Raw genomic sequence first — 22,656 nt, 5'->3', positions numbered from 1 at the left:
ACCCCTTTACACAGGTCCCAGTGGACAGGAGATCAGATCCCTCCGTGCCCAGAGAGCGGGGCTCCAGGCTCCCAAAAGAGACAGAGCATGCAGGCAGGAGCAGTGGCCTGTGTCTGCGGGGGAGGAGGAGCTGGGAGGGAAGGGCACTGCCTGAGGAGTCCGGGAGTCTGGTCCTCCCAGGATGATGCACGCGGGAGCTTCTGGGCAGCAGGGGCCGGCCCCTGGTTGGCTAGCGCTTTGACAGCTCGTGCGACAGCCAGTCCAGCCCGTCGTACAAGCCTGTGCCCTGGGTGGCACAGGTGGCCTGGACGTACCACTGTGGGGAGGGGGAAAGAAAGAGGTCAGCGGCAGGGACAAAAAAGATGCCTTTGCTTCCTGCCAGGCCTGGGGCTTCCTGGGGCCAGGCGGGCCCTCACCGTGCGGCTTCGCAAGTGCTGTAGCCCCAGCTTGTCGGTCAGCTCGCTCACGGGCATGGCGTTGGGCATGTCCTGCTTGTTGGCAAACACCAGCAGCACTGCATCCCGCAGTTCGTCCTCCTGCAGCTGGGGGAGGTGAAGGGGGTGGGTGGAACGCAGCTGTGCATGGGAGCCCCCTCGCCCTTCTACCTTCTAGCATATTTGTGGGAAGAACAGAATACTGTGTCATCTACTGAACACAAGACAGACAGTTACCAACTGCTTAAGTCCAGCAAGGGTCTTTTTCTAATTAGACTACTTGCCCTAGTCAAGATGACATTTCCAAATGGCAAAACAAGAATGTAGGAGGATGTTTCCTTCCACCTGGTATAACTCTCCCCTCCCCACAATCTCAGACTCAGCTGTAAAGACACGAGAGAAAATTCAAGGGAAAAGTCAGTCTAATACTTTCTACCTGACCCCGATTCAAAACAGGGTGAGTTACTTCTAGTGACTGTGCCCACAAAGAGAAAGGTACGTTCGCGGCCCGTGAGGCACTTTCTGACTCTCACACCCGCATGAGACTTCTCTTCCCCGGGGCTCCGGGTGCTCACCATCTTCTGGAGTTCGTCAGCAGATTCTTGGACCCGCTCTCGATCATTACTGTCCACCACAAAGATGAGGCCCTGGGTGCAAAGGAAGACAGGAAGGAGGAGCTATCTCCCGAGTCTGGGACACACACATCCTCCTCTGGACCCTTTGCTTTTCTGCCTGTCTTTAATTGTGTGGAAAGCTTGCTCATCTAGTAAGCCTGCTCATTCCATAACGATCTGCAGTTATCCTAGCACAAACTGGAGACATCCTGCAACGGATGCAGCCTCTGCCCTCAGGCAAGCGGTCTAGCAAAAAGATGTGCAAGGCAACAGGGAAAGGCATGTGATGAGCCCTAAATCAGGCAGCTTGGATTCAGAACTCTGCTTCTAAGGAGAAGCGGAAGGTGGCTGGCTAAGTCTCAAAAGGATAAGGGCAATCTGAAGAGGCTCGCCTACAAATGAGGGTGAGAGGCTGTAAGGGTTTTTTCCTGGCTTAGGGCCAACACCTCAGCCTTCCTAACCCTAACATCTCTTTCCCTGGGGGTGGAGTAGCCCCAACCTGAGTGTTCTGGAAGTAGTGCCGCCACAGAGGCCGAATCTTGTCCTGGCCTCCCACGTCCCAGACTGTGAAACAGATGTTCTTGTATTCCACTGTTTCCACATTGAAGCCTGCAGATAATTGTACAACATATGAGGCAAAAGTCCTGAAAGGAAGGAACTCATTAACACTAAGTGGATTCAGGAGGGACACAAAACCAGAAGGCAACGATCGAGGCCCCAGGGAAAAGAACCCCAAGAGGCCCGACAGTCCACAGGCCGGGCGGCGCTAGGTCACATCCATCCCGCACATAGAGATACCCTGACCCACTTCTCAGGTAGCAGGATTCGATTTCAGGGTCAGTTCCCGGCAGATAAAGGCCTGGGACAGAATACGGAGCAGATCGTTGGAAGGGACCCTGCCGCGCTCCCTCTCCTCCCGGCCTCGCCTCCGAACTCACCTATGGTGGGAATGGTGGTGACAATCTCCCCCAACTTCAGTTTGTACAGGATTGTGGTCTTTCCAGCCGCATCCAAGCCAACTGCAACGGAGAGGGGCACAGGGATGGAGATGAGAGCGAGGGAGCCCCCTAGAGCCCAGGGAAGGGGAGAGGCCAAGACAACCGATGCTGACGGGGGCGGAGAGCCCGGGCGCCTCCAGGTGCGCGCTGCTATCTACCTTCGGGGCCTTGAGGGCTGTCGGGGTGGGGAGCGCCAACTCCTGCCCCCAGAGCGGGCGAGGGACGGCGGAGGACTGAGGGGAAAGAGGCGCAAGAGAAACGCCGAGCGCTCCTTTTAAAAGTCGTCTCCAAGGGCGGGGAATCCTCCCTTCTTACCAGCCGGGCTGGGGCGCAGGGAGCTTCACCCCACCCAGGCCCGCAGCTCCGGGTGTCAGGCCCCGGAGGCGGTGCTGCAGACCGCGATCCACCCGAGAGTAGTGCCCCCCGGGGGGTAAGGACGTGGGTGACTCGGGGTCGGAGACACGGGTGAGCGGGGGCTGGAGGGACGCGGGGGCAGCAGGGCTGCGCAGGGGCCGGCGCTCGCGTCCGGGCCGCGAGCTTGGTCTGTCTCACCCATGAGGATCCGCATCTGCTTCTTCCCGAAGATCCGCGAAAAGAGCGCGGACACGGTGAGGCCCATGGCGGGGCCGGGGGAGGGGGCGCGGGCACCGACGCGAGGTGCGGGCTGGAACCGGCCGGCCGCTGGGGGATGGGGCGCAGCAGCAGCAGCAGCGGCAGCAGCAGCAGCAGGAGGAGGAGGTACCGCCGCCGCCTCCGCGCGTCTCGGCCCGCCCTACGTCACCTCGGGCCGGCCCCCGTTCTGGCCCCGCCCCAGCCCTCAGCCCCGCCCCTCCGCCCCGCCTCCAGGCCCTGGCTCCGGAAGACTGGAGCTGAGCGAGTCTTCACCGCGTCTATGGTTAGGGCGCCAGTTTCGAAGATGGGAAGGCCCTGGGTCTCCCCAGGCTTCTAGCACGCCAGTCAGGTCCTTGGAGCTGAACCAGCAACCCGAGCGAAGCCGAGAAAATCCTACGACGCTCCGTAACGGCCCTCTACCCCCATCTTCAGTAGCCGGTCGCCGGGCTTTGGTTTGTTGCGTCGAACACACACTGGGCTCCGGTTTAGCTCTTGGTAACCAGCAGCCTCGACTGTGTGCATCACCCCGCCCCCGCCCCCCACCCGGGGGAGGGGGACGGAAATTCCGTGCAAATGTCTTCCTCTTTCCTTTTGTCCTCTCAGCTCTCAGCGAGGGACTTGGAACGTAGTAAGTGGTTCAGTGACCGTAGACTCTCGAGAGGAGTACGCCACAGGTGGAGGAAGATGTGCTTCATGGTTCCTTAATACTCTAGTTTCAGTGATCCGCGGAGAAGGCAATGGCACGCCACTCCAGTACTCCTGCCTGGAAAATCCCATGGAGGAGGAGCCTGGTAGGCTGCAGTCCATGGGGTCGCTAAGAGTCGGACACGACTGAGCGACTTCACTTTCACTTTTCACTTTCATGCATTGGAGAAGGAAATGGCAACCCAATCCAGTGTTCTTGCTTGGAGAATGCCAGAGACGACGGAGCCTGGTGGGCTGCCGTCTATGGGGTCTCACAGTCGGACACGACTGAAGCGACTTAGCAGCAGCAGCAGTAGCAGACCCTACTCCTGTATACTACAGGACTCCGCTTTCTCCTAGAAGGCCCTGGCAATAACGCCTTTCAGGTCGCACCGGGCAGCCTTTCTGAAGCTCCTTCCTCACTCTGCCACAGACCTGGGGACCAGGATTTTTGATGCACAGCTATCCTGTGAGGAAGCTCTCACCAAAGAGCTTCACCAGTTATTTCCCCACTGATCTTAGCATCAAAGGGGGAAATTGCAAGATAGGAATTAGTTTAAATTTCTCTTATGACAGAGACTGGGTCGATGCCGCACCCAATACTTATAAAACAAATGCTGGCTTGGTTGAATGGACTAACTGGTTGCTCAGTGGAGCAAAGACAGACGTTTTGCCTATTCTGGATTCTCAGCGGGCTTCTAGGATCAATTGCTGGTGCAGTGGACACGGTGAGGTGAGCTGGGATCAGAGAACGTTTGTTCCTTCGTTCCTTCCTTTCCTCATTAAATAAATATCTATTGAGTACCCATTAGGTGCCATTGTTCCAGGCCTCATTTCAAATACCAGTTCTGCCCCCCCTCCCCCACTTTTTAGGGCTTGATTTCAACAATACAACCTATCATTTTCTCATCTACAAAAGGAGACTGATATCCATCCTAATTGCCTCATGAGGTTATGGTGAAGATTAAAATGATATTAAAATGATAATGTATCTGAATGTTTTCTATGATGCAGCTGGATGTTATCTGGGCTACCAAGAAACTGGGTTTCAAAAGACTTCTAGTGTCTGACCATCACTCTAAAGAGAACAGATTTTGGGCGTCAAGTATGAGTGAATACATGACTCCTATTCCTCAGAGGCTTACATTCCTAAGAAAGCTTTTACAAGATTGAAGAGCACACTTAAAAGAGTTCTAATATAATAACACAACTAGTGGTGATCTTTAGCTCTTTCAATTAGCCTTGTTTCCCTCTGTCCTAACATCTTTATGTTTTGAACTTTTAATTTTGTGTTGGGGTATAGCCATTTAACAGTATTGTGATAGTTTCAGGTGAACAGTTAAGGGACTCAGCCATACAGATACATGGAACCATCCTCCCCGTAACCCCCCTCCCATACAGGCTGCCACATAATGTTGAACAGAGTTCCATGTGCTATACAGTAGGTCCTTGTTGGTTATCCATTTTAAATACAGGGACTTCCGAGGTGGCTTACTAGTAAAGAATGCCTGCCAAGCAGGAGACTGGAGTTCGACCCTGGGTCAGGAAGATCCTCTAGAGAAGGAAATAGTAACCCACTCCAGTATTCTTGTCTGGGAAATCCCTTGGACAGAGGAAGCTGATGGGCTACAGTCCATCAGGTTGCAAAGAGTCAGTCACAACTCAGTGACTAAACAGCAACAGCAGCCATGTGTACGTGGCCATTCCAAACTCCCTAACTATCCCTTCCCCTCTAGGCAACTATAAGTTCCTTCTCTAAGTCTGTGAGTCATTTTCCATTTTGTAAGGAAGTTCATTTGTATCATTTCTTTTTAGATTCCACATATAAGGGATGCCATACGCTATTTCTCCTTCTCTTCACTCAGTATGACACTCTCTGGGTCCATCCATGTTGCTGCAAATGGCATTATTTCATCCTTTTTAATTAGCCTCTTTACATTCCTGTTATCATTGCTCTATTTCACTATCATTTGATCCCCATGACTGAAAATGGTCTTCTGCACTTTGGTATCTCCACCTTGTCATATAAGACTTGATGCCACTCTTGTGATGGAAATCCTTTAGTGTCTTATAACCAAAGGTAAAATCCAAATACCTTAATTTGGGTGCTCATCTATTGTGTCAGCAGTATCTGTTGCCAGCCCCTTTGCATACCCTAAGCTACTGCCTTGAAATGATTCTCAATGCTTCCCAGGTGAGACAAACTCTCTGATGCTCCAGAGTCCTTGCAAGTTTTCCCTCTGCCTAGAATGTTGTTTTGGAGAGGGCAATGGCACATCACTCTGGTACTCTTGCCTGGAAAATCCCATGGACGGAGGAGCCTGGTGGGCTGCAGTCCATGGGGTCGCCAAGAGTCAGACACGACTGAACGACTTCACTTTCACTTTTCACTTTCATGCACTGGAGAAGGAAATGGCAGCCCACTCCAGTGTTCTTGCCTGGAGAATCCCAGAGACGGGGGAGCCTGGTGGGCTGCCGTCTATGGGTCGCACAGAGTCGGACACGACTGAAGTGACTTAGCAGCAGTTAGCAGAATGTTGTTTCCCTCATTTCTAGTTAGATGGACAATCAGTACTTACTCTTCAAATTCCAACTCATTTCCCCTGAAAGCCTGCGCTGTTTCCCTTAGACAGGGCTCCCTCCTCTTAACTTCAGTATCACTTTGAATATACTTGTGTTTGCATGGCTGCTGCTTCTCTAGATGTGGGCTCCTTGAGGGTAGGAGCTTGTCCTTTCCTGGTGATCACCTGGCATAGCACTTGGTATGTTGAGAATCAGACCGATCTACATGGGATTCTAAACCCAAGGCTATGTGACCTTGGTGTATTACTTAACTTCTCTGTGCCTCACGTTGCACTATCTGTAAAATAGTGCTAATGATGCTCAGCAGATTAATTATAAAGACTAAATAGCAAAACTCTTGTGAAGCTTCTGAAATATAGGTGGCACTTAGAATGGACATGATGCCTATATATATTTATTTATATATATTTGTTAAATGAACCCAGCAGAACTCAGGAAAGGTGTAATAATAATTATACACCGTCTAGGTGTCAAATACTGTCCTAGAAAGGGTTGTCATCTTTGTGGTCTAAATGGTAGTCTTAACTGTTGCTCTTTAAGGACAACGGTACTGAGCACCCAAACAGTGGGGCCTGTCATTTACCCGAGTCTTTGGTAAGGGCTCATTACAATGTCGCCCCCGTCCCTCGCTGATCTTAGCGCTAGAGCAAGATCAGGCGCCTTCAGCAAACCAACATGACTCCGGTGTACTCGACTCTGCTTGCTCTGCTGTGGTGGAGAGGAACCAGCACTCGGCCGGAGAGTGACCAGTTCTCAGCCCTGCTGGGTTCTCTTCCCACCAGCCGGCTGAGGTAGCCCCGCCCACCTCGCGCCCACTGGGGGCGGGGCTCAATACGTCGCGCTCTCGTCACTTCCAGCAGACCCGGAAGCGCCGTTGTCCCAGCCGCTAGAGTTAGGAAGTCGGGATGGAGCTACGCTCATCTTAAACCTTTGGCCTGTAGTGCGCCGGGGCCGGGCCGGTGCTGCTGTGGCTGGGTGAGCGGGGAGCGCGGAGCGGCTTCTGGGGCAGTGCGGGCGAGCCCTGGCAGTGTGCCCTTCTTGTGCCAGCGTCGCCCCGCCTCTAGGATAGGACCCGCCCCCGCCCTCCTGTCTGGGACCTGGCAAGCGTTTCTGCCCTGCTGCCCCGCCGCCCTGCATCCGGTCTCAAACAGCTGCTTGGAGCGGATGTGCGGCAGAGGGGGACAGCTATCTCCCCGTCGCATACAACCCCTGCTAGCATCTTCGTGACGCTCTCCCAGCCTGTCCAAACCCTGGCCTGGAGCAACCCGTCCTGAACCCTCATGGAGAAGTTTGGAATGAATTTCGGGGGCGGCCCAAGCAAGAAGGACCTGCTGGAGACCATTGAGACTCAGAAGAAGCAGCTCCTCCAGTACCAAACTCGTCTCAAGGATGTAGTCCTTGCCTATAAAAGTCTGCTGAAGGAGAAAGAGGCGCTGGAGGCCAGCATTAAGGTACTGTCTGTATCCCACGAGGCGGATGTAGGCCTCGCAGGTGTGCAGCCTCAAGGCCTCACCTTTCCTGACTCTGTGGATGACCGATGCTCCACTCACAGCGAGGATAGCACAGGGACCGCCGCCAGCCTGGATACTGCGGCCAGTATCACCAGCACCAAGGGTGAGTTTGGGGTAGAAGATGACAGACTGGCCCGTGGACCACCTCCTCCAAAGTTGGAAGAGGCCAGCGGGTCAGAGAGTGGCGTTAGCAGTAGTAGTGGGGACGGACCATCTGGGGGTGGGGAGGTGGACAAACGACTGCACCAGCTGAAGACTCAGTTGGCTACTTTGACCAGCTCTTTGGCTACAGTCACCCAGGAGAAGTCCCGCATGGAAGCTTCTTACCTGGCGGACAAAAAGAAGATGAAGCAGGACTTAGAGGATGCCAGTAAGAAAGCAGAGGAGGAGAGGGGCCGGCTGGAGGGAGAACTGAAGGGGCTGCAGGAACAGATAGCAGAAACCAAAGCCCGGCTTATCACGCAGCAACATGATCGGGCCCAAGAGCAGAGCGACCATGCCTTGATGCTGCGTGAGCTCCAGAAACTGCTGCAGGAGGAGAGGGCCCAGCGCCAGGACTTGGAGCTTCGGTTGGAAGAGACTCGGGAAGCTCTGGCCGGGCGGGCCTATGCAGCCGGTCAGATGGAAGGGTTTGAACTGCAGACCAAGCAACTGACCCGTGAGGTGGAAGAGCTGAAAGGTGAGCTTCAGGCTCTTCGAGATGAGAAGAATCAGCCTGACCCCCGGCTGAAGGAGCTTCAAGAAGAGGCTGCCTGCCTCAAGAGCCATTTCCAGGCTCAGTTGCAGCAGGAAATGAGAAAGGTAATTATCTTCATCTCTTTCAAACATGAGTCATTTAACTTAAAGTGGCTTCTCAGGTGGCTCAGTGGTAAAGAATCCATCTGCCAATGGAAGAGATTCTGGAGATATGGGTTTGATCCCTGGGTCAGGAAGATCCCCTGGAGTAGGAAGTTGCAACCCACTCCAGTATTCTTGCCTGGAAAACCACATAGACAGAGGAGCCTGGTAGGCTACAGTCCATAAGGAAGTAAAGAGTCAGACACGAGTCAGCACACACCACTTGTGACACATGGGGAAATATTAGTGTTTTTTTTTTTTTTCTCCTTTGACAGAACTAAGTGCCTGCACTGTTGGTTTTTTATGCGCTTCGAAAAGTTTCACTTGTGGGTCCTGAGAAATCCTTTTCTGTGTGGTGTTGACAGTATCCACAGAGTGCTTCCAACAGGATGTGGAGTTTCTGAGTGTAGTCTGAAGTTGGAGCTAGACAGATCTGAGTGTCAGGGCATGGCATCTTCCCAGCTGTGCTCTGTGAAGCAGTGTAGCAGCGGCTGTGCAGTGGAAGGTGGAGTGGGGGCTTATGGCAGTATGCCTATCTATGGGTAGCAGTGGATGCCTGTAGGTAGGGTGGCTGGAGGGGACAAAGGGAATTTTCATAGAAGAAATCACCTCTTCTATTGCTTGCAGTCAATATTTGCCATGTCTGGAAAGATAGGCTATTTTCCAGTGCCTCCTTTCAGCGTGGGGAGAGATCCAAGCCAACTCTGAACTTCCAGGAATGTTGGAAGAGGAAAAGAATGTAATATGGTGAACAGCACACTTACACGTGAGCTTGGTGTATGGGTGGAGAGAGTAGAAACACTAAAGCAGAACAGTAGCAGATCTCCAAAGACTCTTAATATCATTGGGTATAATGTGTGTCTGAGAGCAAGTTACAGGAGCTTGGGTTAGCTCCCAAACTCAGAAAGCTTCCCAGTTCCCATTTTTTTCCAGGCCACCTGCATCCCATAACCTTTTTGTCCTCCCTCTCTTGCTTTCTTAAAGTTGACCCTCCGACCCTGTGGCTTTTCTGGATGCATCTCCACCTGTTCCCTTGTTTTTTCAGACAGCCCTCGCTGAGGATCAGCTGCGCCAGCAGTCTCAGTTGGAAGAGCAGAGGGTGGCGGCCCTGGAGAATCAAATATCCCAGGTGTCGGAATTGCTGGGCACCTACGAGAAAGCCAAGCAGAAGGACCAGCTGGCCATCCAGAAGCTGAAGGAGCGCATTCTGCAGCTGGACCTGGAGAACAAAACCCTGGCTCTAGCGGCCTCCAGCCGGTCCCCCCTGGACAGCCATGGAGAGGAGTCCAGTCTGGATGTCAACGTCCTGAAGGACAAGATGGAGAAGCTGAAGAGGCTGCTGCAGGTGGCGGCCAGGAAGAGCCAGGTGACCCTGGATGTGGAGAAGCTCTGCGACCTGGAGATAATGCCCAGCTCCGAGGCTGCTGATGGGGAGAAGGCCACAGCGCTCTACTACCAGCAGGAGCTGAAACAGCTGAAGGAGGAATTTGAGAGGTACAAGATGCGGGCCCAGGTGGTCCTTAAGAGCAAGAACGTCAAAGACGGGAACCTCGGCAAGGAGCTGGAGGAAGCCCGGGAGCAGCTGGCCGAGCTGAAGGAGAAGTACATCTCGCTGCGGCTGTCCTGCGAGGAGCTGGAGCGCCAGCACCAGCAGGAGGCTGAGGGCTGGAAGCAGGAGCTGGCCCGGCTGCAGCACGGCCACCGGCAGGAGCTGGAGCGGAGCCAGCTGGACTTCCGGGACCGCACACTGAAGCTGGAGGAGGAGCTGCACAAGCAGCGGGACCGGGCGCTGGCTGTGCTGGCTGAGAAGGACCTGGAGCTGGAGCAGCTGCGGTCCGTGGCCTTGTCCTCCGGGCTGCCGGGGCGCAGAAGCCCCGTGGGTGGCACGGGCCCCAGGGACCAGGCGGACACCTCCACCCCGGACAGCTTGACCCAAGCCCTGCAGCTCGCTGCTGCCAGCGAGCCCACTTTCTTCCTGTATGCCGAGCAGCTGGCCCGCAAGGAGGTGGAGATCGCGTCGCTGAGGAAACAGAAGCACCGGCTGGAGGTGGAAGTCCATCGGTTGCAGGACCGCTTGCTGGAGGAGGGGGAGCGGCATCGGGAGGAGGTGGGAGCCCTGCAGAGCCACATCGCGAAGCACAGCAGGGACCAGAGTCGGGAGGGGGCCAACCTGGAGTATCTCAAGAACATCATCTATCGCTTCCTGACCTTGCCAGATGCCCTGGGCCGCCAGCAGACGCTCACTGCCATCCTGACCATCTTGCACTTCAGTCCAGAGGAGAAGCAAGCGATCATGCGGCTCCCAGCTGGTGGTGGTTGGTGGCCCTCTGGCAAGAGATGATGCCATTTTCACTCCTCCGATTTCTGTGCCTCGTCTGTGAGAAGGGACAGGCTCTGGTTTCTCCCACCCCTTCTCTTATGTCTCCGTCTCGTTTCTTCACTGTGTTGACCTGGGAGGAATCCTCAGTGTGGGATGGGATCTTCTGTCAAATGCCATTAATGCCATTTTATCCTTGGGCCCCAGAGATACTGAAAGTGTTGGGACAGCATCTTCTGATGGCCTGTGCATGAAGGGAGGAGTGGGGAGAGGTTAGGATTGAGAGGTGCCAAAGTTGGGGAAGTGAATGTCTTTTAAAATAAGGTGGTTTTTTTTTTTTTTTTTTTTGGTTGTAATATCCTGCTCCTAGTGCAGAACTAGAAGTACATATGACTCCAAAGGAAGTTCAGTTTATTTCTAAACACACACAAGGACCCACTATTTACTCCATTTCATCACAGTCTTGAGTCTGGCCCACTGCTGCCCCAATTCTCTGGGGACATAGATGCAGGCTGGAGAGGGACCAGGAAGTTTGGAATAGTGACAGATTGTCCCCTAGTCCAGAGGGCCCAGGGATAGTGAACTTGGGGAGTTCATCGTGGAACTGGGAAACTTGAAATACTTAGGGCAGGGCATGACCTAATCCCTGTGGTTTGTCTGGACAAACCACGCCACTTGTGACCATCTGGAGAAAACCCTGCACACCAGTTGGTTCTTAGGGATTTCTTGAGTGACATGCTTTTGGCCTGGATAGGCTTCTAGACCTCTCACACTTGTCCCTCCCTGCCATAACCTGCTGTGCAGTGTTGGCTTAAGACTGTGAGTGAGTGACTTTGCTGTCTATCCCTCGATGTTGAACTCCCATTAAGAAAAAAAATCTACCTTCTTAAAGAGAGATGTCTGATCAGGAAGCTCTGATCCTGCCTGGATACAAAGAATTAGCTCTGACATTTACACCTCCCCCCAACTAGTTGTGCTGCAGAGGATTCCAGAGAGATGCTGTGACCCTCACGAGAAAGTGGTAGAAATTCAGTCGAATAGGGCTGGGGTACTTGCTACGCTATGGATAGCCTTCTGGCTAAACCTCCATGTCCCTGTAGCCAAAATGTTTGTGCATTCCTATCACCAGGGTCCTTTGCCCTCGCTTAGGGAGGTCACAGTGTTTCAGTCCATAAAACTCATCTTCCTCACCTGTGTTATTACTAATGGAGGGTCTCAGAAAAGTTGGATTCAAACGCTATCATTTCCTTATTCTTTGCTTTCCCCCATCTGCTCTTGTTGGTTGTAGAGATCTTTGGATCCTAAAGACGAGTGCTCTGCCACAGACTAATATGTATCTTTCTGTTCTTCATCATAGTGATCTGTGTTGTGAGGGTTTGGGGGTGATTAAATAATCTGATTGGGAGGCTAGGTGATCCGGGCTATCTGCAGTGAGCAGACTTAATGGAACAGAAGTGATGCGTTCCAAGTGATAATGACAATAACCACAGAATCATTAAACTTGATCAATTTGACCTATTTGCTTCCCTAATGGTGTGTATATACATGCATGTATATGTCTGGACACAGAGTGTGAATGTAAGTGGTAAACGAAAAGGAGGTAAGAAATACTTCATATATTAATTGACAAGCTTAAATCTCAGTTACAAACCAAATATTTTAGCCTGGAATTGTGTATATGTGTTTGTGTGTAGGCTGTTCTACTGGAAAAAACCTTCTTATGGGTGGGCTCTAAACTTCCATAATTTCTGCTTTAAACTTTGAAAGTAATGTGCTTCTGAATGCTTTATTATATTTCCAAGTCAGTATTCATGATATCCTGGAAAAGTTTCTCAGGATATATCCTAAGTTCCTTGTAGGATATGGTATTTCCAGGTGGTTTGAATGGAATAGAAAGATCCATAGTCACAGTTGCTTTCCTAGAACTAATGATTCTGTGCTTTTGAATTCTGAGGAGATACTAAACAAGCGAAGAGGCAAGTCAGTGTCTGATTAATAATTGTAAGCATTGGTATATGTAAGGCTGCAAATGCTCCCAAATGAAAGGAAGAAGACTTGGTCCCTCCCTACCCTTAAGATAAATTCCTTGTCTTCCCTCCCCTTTCTCTAAAATAAGTTTTCCAGTTATTTGACTAGCTTTCTCTGTGCTAGATACTCTAAGGAAAGAGAGAGAGAGAATTTAGATCAGACAACAGAGAGAAATAAATTTTCCTTGGGCCCTGGTCCTAGAATTTCAAATAGTGCATGGGGTATGTTGATAAGGTAATGAGACTGAGCCATATTTATTACCTTGCAAATCAGGAAGATTGCTGCGAAGAAGAGGAGATGGAGAAAAGGATAAGGCAGGTTGGTGACTGTGAGCTTTCTGCATTCCTTCCCACAGGCCACCCTATTGAGCATCTCCGATCTGAGGCATAAACATCTGTATAATTGTGTCCTAGATGTTGGAATTTCCCATCTGTTACCCAGAGCTCTGAGGCGCGCAGCTTGTCTTGTGAAGCTGCTACTACAGGGTTCTTTCTGGCACTCTCAAGAGTGCAAGCACCATGTTGGGCCACTTACATCCATCATCTCCTCATAGATGTTATCATTCCCTATTTCACAGATGAGGAAACAAAGGCCAAGAGGTTAAATTTGCCCCTGATCATGTAACTAGTTGATGTGTGAACCAGGTCTGGTAAACCCCAAAGCCTGCTTAACTTGGGTATGCCTGTCTTCTTAGGACTTAGGAGGGTCAAGGCCTGTCTCCGTGGTTGATAACTAGTGATGGAGAGACTGATCTCTTGGCTGAACTGTGCTGGTTCGAATGGAGAGAAAGTCTTTAGCTGTAAGTTGCAGCCCAAGTTTCTACACTAATAATGCTAAACAGGCAACGGTGGTTCTTCATAAGAACCTTAAAAGTGTTCTGTCACCTTGCTTCTAGTGACTGCTAACTTTAGAACTGGGATCTTTTTTTTTAATTGAAGTATAGTACAACGTTGTATTAGTGTCTGATGTACAGCAAAGTGATTCATATATATACATACATATATTCTTTTATTATATAATACAAGTGAAAGTCACTTAGTTGTGTCTGACTCTTTGCGACCCCATGGACTATACAGTCCATGGAATTCTCCAGGCCAGAATACTGGAGTGGGTAGCCGTTCCCTTCTCCAGGGAATCTTCCCAACCCAGGGATTGAACCCAGGTCTCGAGCATTGTGGGTGGATTCTTTACCAGCTGAGCCAGAAGAGAAGCCCAAAAATATGGAAGTGGGTAGCCTGTCCCTTCTCCAGCAGATCTTCCTGACCCAGGAATTGAACCAAGGTCTCCTGCATTACAGGCAGATTCTTTACCAACTGAGCTATCAGGGAATCTCCTATATAATATATAATAAAATTATTATATATTTATATTTATTATATATATTCTTCAGAATATTTTCCATATAGTTTACTCTAAGATTCTGAATCTCTTGAATATAGTTCCCTGTGATATATAGTAGGACTTTGTTGTTTGTTTGATATATAGCAGTTTGTATCTGTTAATCCCAAACTGCTAATTTATATTGCTCCCTCCTTTCCCCTCTGGTAGTCAAGTTTGTTTTCTATGTCTGTGAATCTGTGTCTGTTTTGTAAATACGTTTATTTGTATCATTTTTAGGTTTTGCATACAAGTGATATATTTTTTTCTGTCTGACTTAGTTCACTTAATGTAATTTTTAGGTCCATCCATGTTGCTATAAATGGCATTATTTCATTCTCTTTTACTGATGATTGCCTGGTGGCTCAGACAGGAAAGAATCTGTCCACAGTGTAGGAGACCTGGGTTTTATCCCTGGGCCAGGATGATCTTCTGGAGAAGGGAATGACTACCCACGCCAATGTTCTTGCCTGGATAATTCCTTGGACATAGGAGCCTGACTGGCTACAGTTCATGGGGTCACAAAGAGTCAGACATGATGCAGTGACTAACACGTTCACTTTAAGTATTTCATTGTATGTATATGTATGTATGCACATCATATCTGTATCCATTCATCTGTCAATGGACATGGAAGTTGTTTCCATGGCTTGGCTATTGTAGATATTGCTGTAATGACAATTGGGATGCACATATCATTTGAAGTTACAGGCTTCTCTAGCCATATGCCCAGGAGTGGGATTGCCGAATTGCATGGTAACTCTTTTTTTGGTTTTTTAAGGAACCTGCATACTTTTCTTCATAGCGGCTGCACCAGTTAACATTCACACCAACAGTATGAAGGTTCCCTTTTCTCCACAACTTCTCCAACCTTTATTATTTGTAGACTTTTTGGTGATGGCCATTCTGACCAGTGTGAGGTGATACCTCATTGTTTTAATTTGCATTTCTCTAATAATTAGCAATATTAAGTATTTTTTCATGTGCCTATTGGCTATTTGTATGTCTTCTTCGGAGAAATGTCTATTCTTCTGATCATTTTTTGATTGGGTTTTCATCAATGATTCTGACAAACCCACAGGGCAGGGAGCCCAGAAGAGCGAAAGCCACCTGAAGTCCAATGACCCTCATGGTAAACCCTGTCCTTTGCCTTCAGCAAGGATACCATATCTGGTTCAGTGTAAATTTGTCCATCCTTGGCTGTGGCTGTGGGACCAAACCCCCTCATATCTGAGAGAATGAATTTGAAGACTGCTACCACTTTACATGAGTATGAATATTTAAATGCAGATTACATGCAATTTTTTTTTATTAACTGAGGCTATGCTGTCCATATAGCCAACAGTTGTTGAGTTATATGAGCTGTTGTGTATATTTTGGAAATTAAGCCCTTGGTTGCATCCTTTGCAAATATTTTCCCCCAGTCCATAGGTTGTCTTTTCATTTTGTTTGTGGTTTCCTTTTGCTGTGAAAAAGCTTACAAGCTTGATTAGGATCCATTTGTTTATTTATTTTTTTATTTCTATTGCCTTGGGAGCCTAAGAAAATGTTGCTAAAGTTTATGCCCCCAAATGCTTTGCCTGTGTTCTCTTTTAGAAGTTTTGTAGTGTCCTGTCTTGTCTTTAATAAATTACTTAATTTCTCTGAACTTAACTTCCTTATAATGGGAATCAATAATACCTTTATTTCAGGGTTACATTCTCAGGTTATAAAGAAAGTAAACACAGTTTCTGAAACAAAGTAGGTGCTGAAACACATTAGGTTCCCCCCTAAAATTGGCAGAATTGGGAGTTAAGACTGATCTCTTCTTGATTTCTTAGCCACAAACGTTGCTGTAAACAAAAGGAAAAATGACAGTCTTATATTAAGTGCTTGTGCTAAAGTTGACTGCTAGCATTTCCCCTACGTTATTTTACTTAATCTTTGCAACAGACTTGTAAAGCATATCTATTTTGCAGATGAGGAAATGGAAGCTTGGCAGGATGAATTGCCCAAGGTCCAGAGCCAGGGATGGCAGAACCTGGATTGAAACCTGTTTATCTGAACCAAGCAGCCCAGCTTTTTCTGCCTCTCTGCTGCCTCCCAGCAAAGAGCAATGTGGAATCCTCGATCGTGGTGCCTGCCGAGGACTTCAGGGGACTGTGTGTCTGGCCTGGGCTGGGAAGGAAGGGTCCTTGTCCAGGTGGTCCTTTCTTCACTGGCAACCAGCTGCCTCATAATTTCAACGGAGCCTCAGGTTTTTCCTAACTGCAGAGCTCTTTCACACCGAAAGTTGTGAAATAGACTCTGTTACCACACAGTTTTATGTGAGTTTCAGCAGTGACAGCTGTTTCTCCTGGGACCCAGATCTCTTAAATCACCTAAATAACAATAATTCTGACAGACCCACAAGACAGGGAGCCCAGAAGAGCAAAGGCCACCTGTAAGCCAATGACCCTCATGGGTAACCCTGTCCCTTGACTTCAGTAGGAAGACCATCTCTGGTTCAGTGTAAATTTGTCCATCCCTATGGACTTAGCAGCAGCAGCAGCATGGGCTGCTACTGAGGGATGAAACCCTCTCATATCTGAGAGTGAATTTGAAGACTGATACCAGCTTACATGAATATAAGGTTTTAAAGCAAATTACATGCAAAATTTTTTATTAGCTGAAGCTGTGCTGTCCGTACAAAGTATTTTGAGGGTTAGTATTTAGAGTCAGGTCCATTATCTTACCTTTATTTCAACACCTGTGTACTATACAGGTGGCCAGGGCAAGGACACTCATCCAAAGGGGTGTGAAATTCCTCAGTCTGAGGCTTCATTTTAAAAACTGGTTTAAATAAAGGTAAGAAATTGTCCCCTGGGATATCTGCCCACTTTGGAGACTTAGCCAGCAAGAGGGGATTTGAAGGAGTCTGGAGACCAAACTTGTTTGTGTTGGTTTTAACCACCTACATTGTATCACCTACTGGGTTTACATTTCCCAAACCTGGGATCCTTAGACACAGTTTCCTCCACCTTCAAAGCCCCTCCCAGTGCCCCATTCTAGCCCTCTGCAGTATGGTCCTGTCCTTTCAGACTCAGCTAAAGCATCACTCTCTCCATGCTGATTTTTTCCATACCAAGGGATGCCCAGGCACTTCCCTGAGGTCCTTCAGTACTTTGTTCATACGGCCTTGAGCACAGTCATTTCTTGTACTTTCATTTTAAATTGACTTCTCTGTCTCCCCAGCTACTCTATAGACCCCCTCACTGTCATGTCCAGGTCCTATTCATCTTCGCACTCTCAGGATTTTTCATAACTTGGCACATATTAAATGCTCAATAAACAGCAGAATGAATGAAAGTAAGACTGAAAATACCAACCTCATCCATTCAGAGTAAGAGGTTTACCTTGTGCTAGTATTGCATTCTTCCACTGGGCTATTTTACTGCTAGTTTTCTCTCCAGCTATTTTAGTGGATCTGCCGTTTCTCTAGGTCTCTCGGAATGTAACTAGAATTGACTTTAGGTACGTTAGCTTCCTTTGGTTGTTAGAGGATTTGGGGGTGTTCATTCTGGTCCCATCAGGGAGGAAGATAGCTGAGAAAAGCAGGCTATAGGATGAGGCAAGTGCCCTAGGGTCTGAGGTCTTACTCCTGATGAGGACCCCAGCAGGAAGCTTCTGGCAGTGTGTCCCTGAATTTAAGGAATCCCTTTACTTGAGGGGTGTGTAGAACAGGCACCTCCACTACCTTATCTCAAGGGGATTAGGGACCTTCCTTTCTTCTACCTGCACAGCCTTTTATGGTGGTGGCAAAGCTCTTGGCAAATGAAACTTTTGTTCTTTCTCTGCTTCCCAGATTTAGTTATTAAAAAGTTGATTTCTTTCCTGGGAGTTGACACCTGGTCCTTCAGATCAGCACCCAACTTCTGGAGAGGGACTAACTATATACACTTGTCTAGCAGGAGGTAAGAGTGGAGAGGGGCGCTGTCTCTTTTAAAGTCTTCCCAGGGAGCTTTCCGGGAGCCTCTCCAGCACCTTGGTCAGCACTTGCGTGTGACTGGTGGTCAGTGAGTCCCATGGGTATGGAAGGAAACAGAATTTTCAACAATTGTTTGCCTTACTTTGTGAGGCACCTGGGGCCAGAAGCTTCCTGCTGGGATCCTCATTTTAGCAATCCCTGGTCATTGAGCCGTTACATGATACAGGCCATACCTAGATACTGTACAAACCACAAAGATGACTGTTGAGATCTTTCCCAAGTTTCGATGCAGACTTGGCCGAGGGAATCAGGCTGATCAGGCAACTAGTATGAGTTCACTAACCATCTCTGTCTTCTCTCTCCATTTCAGCCCTCTTGCTTTTCCAAAAAAAAAAAAAAAAAAAAAAAGACCCTGCCTTGAAGTTGCTTACAGTCTGTTGGGGTTCACACAGCATGTTTATCCAAACTGTGATACCAGGAGGTTGCTGGACACCAACGGGTGTGGGTTGGTCAATGGATGATGATGGTGAAGAGTCAGGGAGTGATCCAGAGTGATGAAAGAGGGCTTCAGAATACAAGCCTGGGCTTGAGTGATCTGCCCCTCACTAGTGGCTTAGATGGGGAAATGCACCCCAAATGGGTGGGTACATGGGCCACAGACCTGCATTGTGCAAGCCCATCAGGGCATTTATGGAATCCCAGAATGTCCTACCTGAAAGGGATACTGGAGCTTGCCTGGTAGGCTACTCCCTTCATAGAAGAGCAAACCAAGACCCACACAGGACAAATTGATCTTATCATGGGTGGTGGCTTAATAATGAAATAGAAGCTTTTGTCCCCAGTAGTGACTAATAAGTGATGGCTGGATGGCAGGCAGTGCCTTGAGTGCACAGTGGGTTCATGCACTCTGGGTCTGTTGACACCTGAGTCTTCCCTCTTTCATGCTGCTGCTCCTGGGCCTTTTGAAGGGAAAAGGGAGAGATCCAGGAGGATGGTGCTATTGATTCAGCTGACTAAGGATAACTTACCCAGTAACTCCCACCCATGGATGCTAGTGTTCATGGACCTAAATTTTAAAGCACTTGTAGGTGAAGCCTGGAACATGGAGGATATATCACTGTTTATTCATCAGTTCAGTAAACATGGAGTGAACTTTCACTTTATCCTAGGCACTGTGCTGGGCACTCAGAATATACTCTATCAGTGTTTAGCACAGGATATAGGTTCAAAGGTGAATGATTATAATTCAGTGTGGCAAGTGGTGTAATGGAGGATTAGAAGGGAAAGAAAAGACATTGAACTTGGTCTTCAAGGAATCAGGAAACTAAAGTGAAGGTGACCCTTCAGTTGAGCTTCAAAAGATAAGCACCAACTGGTGTTAGCTACCTGGACAGGCGGTGGTGCTGAGAGTGGGGATGAGGGTCTGTAGCAAATATAGTAGCTTAACTCATTCAGCGTTTCTTCTAATCTGCTTTTGATTCAGCCTTCCTGAACTGCAGAGATGAAACAGCTAGAAACAATGTTTATCAGATTTTTTGGTAGCTAGGATTCCAGAGGTACTTGAGGCTCCTTCTGAGACTGGAACTAGGAACTGAGTTGGATGGGTGGCATGCAAGGCTTCTATATTTCTGGCCTGGATCTAACAGAAATGTGGCTCCAGAGCTAGCAGCTGCTGTGTGCACCCCCCCCCCCCCCCAAGATTTAAGTGCTGTGACTCTCAAGTTCCAACCTGAGCAGCTGGGAGGGGCATGGTGCCCAGCTCAGAGAAGAAAGATGATGACTCCAAGGAGAGGGATGTTAAGTTCAGGGCACATTTGGGTGAGGTCTAGAAGTTTGGGAATGCAAACTTTTTACACTTGATCTTAGCTTAAAAGCTGAGAAGTGACCAACATTAAAAAAAAAATTATTTATTTGGTGAATTTGCACGTGAGGTCATTTACAAAGACAAGATGCAGACACATGCAGTTCTCAGAACAGGCAATAATATTTGAGGATTTGCATGATAGTATTGAACGGCAAGGGCTTCCCAGGTGGCACTAGTGTTAAAGAACTTGCCTGCTGATGCAGGAGATGGAAGAGACGTGGGTTCTCTCCCTGGGTCGGGAAGATCCCCTGGAGGAGGGCATGGCAACCCACTCCAGTATTCTTTCCTGGAGAATCCCATGGACAGAGGAGCCTGGCAGGCTATAGTCCATAGGGTCATAAAGAGTTGGACACAACTGAGTGACTTAGCATGTGTGTGCACACACACATACATGCACGCACACATATTGAATGACAATGCTTTGGTTTCCTTAGTGGATTTTTATACCCAATATCAATGTTATGTAAATATAGCCATGTCTGTATGTATGGGTTATCATATATGGTGTATAATTATGAGCTGTATAATGCAGAGCTCTCAACTGTTCCATTAACCAAGTCATCTTAAATTATGTTAACTGCCCCCACGAGTAAATTAGAGGCCCCTCAACTGTCATAGAGTTTGGGAACTCAAGAGCACAGCATGGAGTAGAGATGAAGATTTAGGAGTCTGGGGTGTGAGGCAGGCACTGGTGTACATGTGATGACACAGAGGATGTGTGAGACTTTGCAGAGAAGTCAGCCAGGAGTGGCACCCATCCCCTTTGAGAAGACGTTTTTGGAAGTAATCTCATTCACTGAAAAATTTCCAGAATAGTACAAGAACAATCATGTACCCTTTACCCAGACTCATCTGTTGTTCACATTGTGTTCCACTGATTTTATCCTTTGCGATCTCTCTATGCATGCATACATATTTTTTTTCTGGACCATTTGAGAGTAAATTGCATACATCATGGCCCTTTACCTTTTACCAGTGATTTTTTCCTAAGAGCAAGGATATTCTCTTAAATGCCTACAATATAGTTAAAATCTTCAGTAAATTTAACATCTGTACAATTCTGTAATCTATCATCTGCATTCCAACTTGTCAAGTAGCCCAGTCATTTTCTTTATAGTATTTCCCATGTTCCCCCCCCACCCCCCTACCCCCGCTGCTGCCCCCCACCATTATAGGATTCTGTCTAGGATCACATATTGTGTTTAGTTATCCTGTCTCTTTAATCTCCTTTAATTTGGAATAGTTCCTCACCTTTTCATTGTCTTTTATGACAGTAACATTTTAAGAGAATACAGCCCTCCCTACTTTTTAAAATAGAAGAGTCCTCATTTTGAGTTTGACGTTTCTTCATGATTAGATTAAGCCTGTGAATTCCCTGCCAAAATATTTTATCAGTGATGTGATTGTCAACTGAAAGAAAAATGTACAACGTAAGGGCTATGAGTTTAAATTTTATTCAGGGTTTTACTGAGGCCCATAGTCTGGGAGATAGCCTCTCAGTAGCTCTGAGGTGATTTCATTAGAGGGGTAGGGGAGAAGTCAGTATATTTTTGATTTTTGGCTAGAGAGTATGTGCAAAAAAGCATATGACTTGGAAAAAGGTTATTGCTAGTCACAAGGCAAAGCTATCAGTTAATGATTTTAGTGCTTTACCATGTATGGGAAGATTCAAGAATCCGGGTTCATGAAGATTCTTCCTGAGATAAACATCTAACTATCTGAAGCACAGAGCACCCCATCCTGAATTCCTCCCGGGGTGTGTTGTTGGTCAGCGACTGCAGTGGCTGATGACTTAATCATTGCATACCTGGATGGTAAGCCACATTCTTCGTTTTATATGCTCTTCTCAGGGTATCACTCCCAGAGGCAAATTACCAACTGCTGCTTCTCATTGGTGATGTTAATTGTGATACTTAGAGAAGGTATCTGATTTCTTCACTGTACAATAAGTATTTTTGCTTTAGTGCTAATAATCTGAGGAGACACTTTAAATCCATGCAGATATCCTGCTTTTATCAAAATTTCCCCCCTAAATTTAACTGATGCTACCCAGTCTTTGCTTTGATGATTGAAAATCAATGATTTTTCAACTCTAGCACTATCACCATGCTTATCTTTTGGTCCTTGGCATTTTCTCAGTGAGAGCCCTGCCTTCTCCATCACTTATTTCACATTTATTTATCTATTTGTTACTAGACTGATGGATTCCTGTTTCTCATTGGTTTATAATTTGCTATTTTACTTAATTTTTGGCTCAAATTTCCCCAGATTGGTAAGAATCCCTTCAGACTCCCATGTTCTTGTGACACAGTGCCATAGTTTTTGGAGTGCTTCCTTCCTTTCTGTCTTGAAAATATGTTTTTGGCTCATCTTACAATTTCTATGCCCCAGTCTTGGAATCAACTACTTTTCTGGTGATCCCTGGTTCTTTCTTGTGGAAACTGGTATTAGAAACCAATATCTGGGAGCTATGTGAGCTCATTGCTACCTTGAAGCAAAGGCTTCTAGGTCCTTACAGCAGACAGACTTTGAAAATATAAATTATATACACATATATACATGCATATGTGGCTATACACACATACACAGTTTAAACATTGCAAGTTTGCACCAATATCTCCGATTCCAATCCATTTCTACTCAGTTTTTTCTTACCATCCACCAAAGTGTGTTTCTTCTATAGCAAGAACCCTAGGATGGAGCCCTTTAGTATTTTATTAGTGATGTTATTAACATTACATTATGTAACACTATGTAAATGTAATATAGGTGCAACAATATGCAACACTACATATTTACATTAACACCTAAAAAGTAGGCAGGGCAGAGAACACACAGACAGATGAGGGAC

At 47.8% G+C, this 22,656-nt stretch overlaps 2 protein-coding genes across 2 annotated transcripts; one reads left to right on the top strand and one right to left on the bottom strand.

Annotated features, from left to right (window-relative positions):
- Positions 1-229: 229 nt before the first annotated feature.
- On the bottom strand, positions 230-2,665 carry ARF5 (ADP ribosylation factor 5). Its single transcript, NM_001162547.1, has 6 exons — positions 2,599-2,665; positions 1,987-2,067; positions 1,548-1,657; positions 1,010-1,081; positions 417-542; positions 230-316 (listed from the first exon to the last, which is right to left on the bottom strand). The coding sequence occupies exons 1-6, from the start codon at positions 2,663-2,665 to the stop codon at positions 230-232; spliced, it is 543 nt and encodes a 180-aa protein (NP_001156019.1).
- A 4,118-nt stretch (positions 2,666-6,783) lies between these two features.
- Positions 6,784-12,104, top strand: GCC1 (GRIP and coiled-coil domain containing 1). The gene is made up of 2 exons (XM_004008035.6): positions 6,784-8,237; positions 9,319-12,104. The coding sequence occupies exons 1-2, from the start codon at positions 7,206-7,208 to the stop codon at positions 10,612-10,614; spliced, it is 2,328 nt and encodes a 775-aa protein (XP_004008084.2). The 5' UTR covers positions 6,784-7,205; the 3' UTR covers positions 10,615-12,104.
- The last annotated feature ends 10,552 nt before the right edge of the window (positions 12,105-22,656 follow it).

The sequence above is a fragment of the Ovis aries genome, chromosome 4, assembly GCF_016772045.2.
Source record: "Ovis aries strain OAR_USU_Benz2616 breed Rambouillet chromosome 4, ARS-UI_Ramb_v3.0, whole genome shotgun sequence".
In the NCBI taxonomy this organism is placed as follows: Eukaryota; Metazoa; Chordata; class Mammalia; order Artiodactyla; family Bovidae; genus Ovis; species Ovis aries.
Note: the sequence above shows the minus strand (reverse complement) of the source record. Positions and strands in the feature narration are given on the sequence as shown.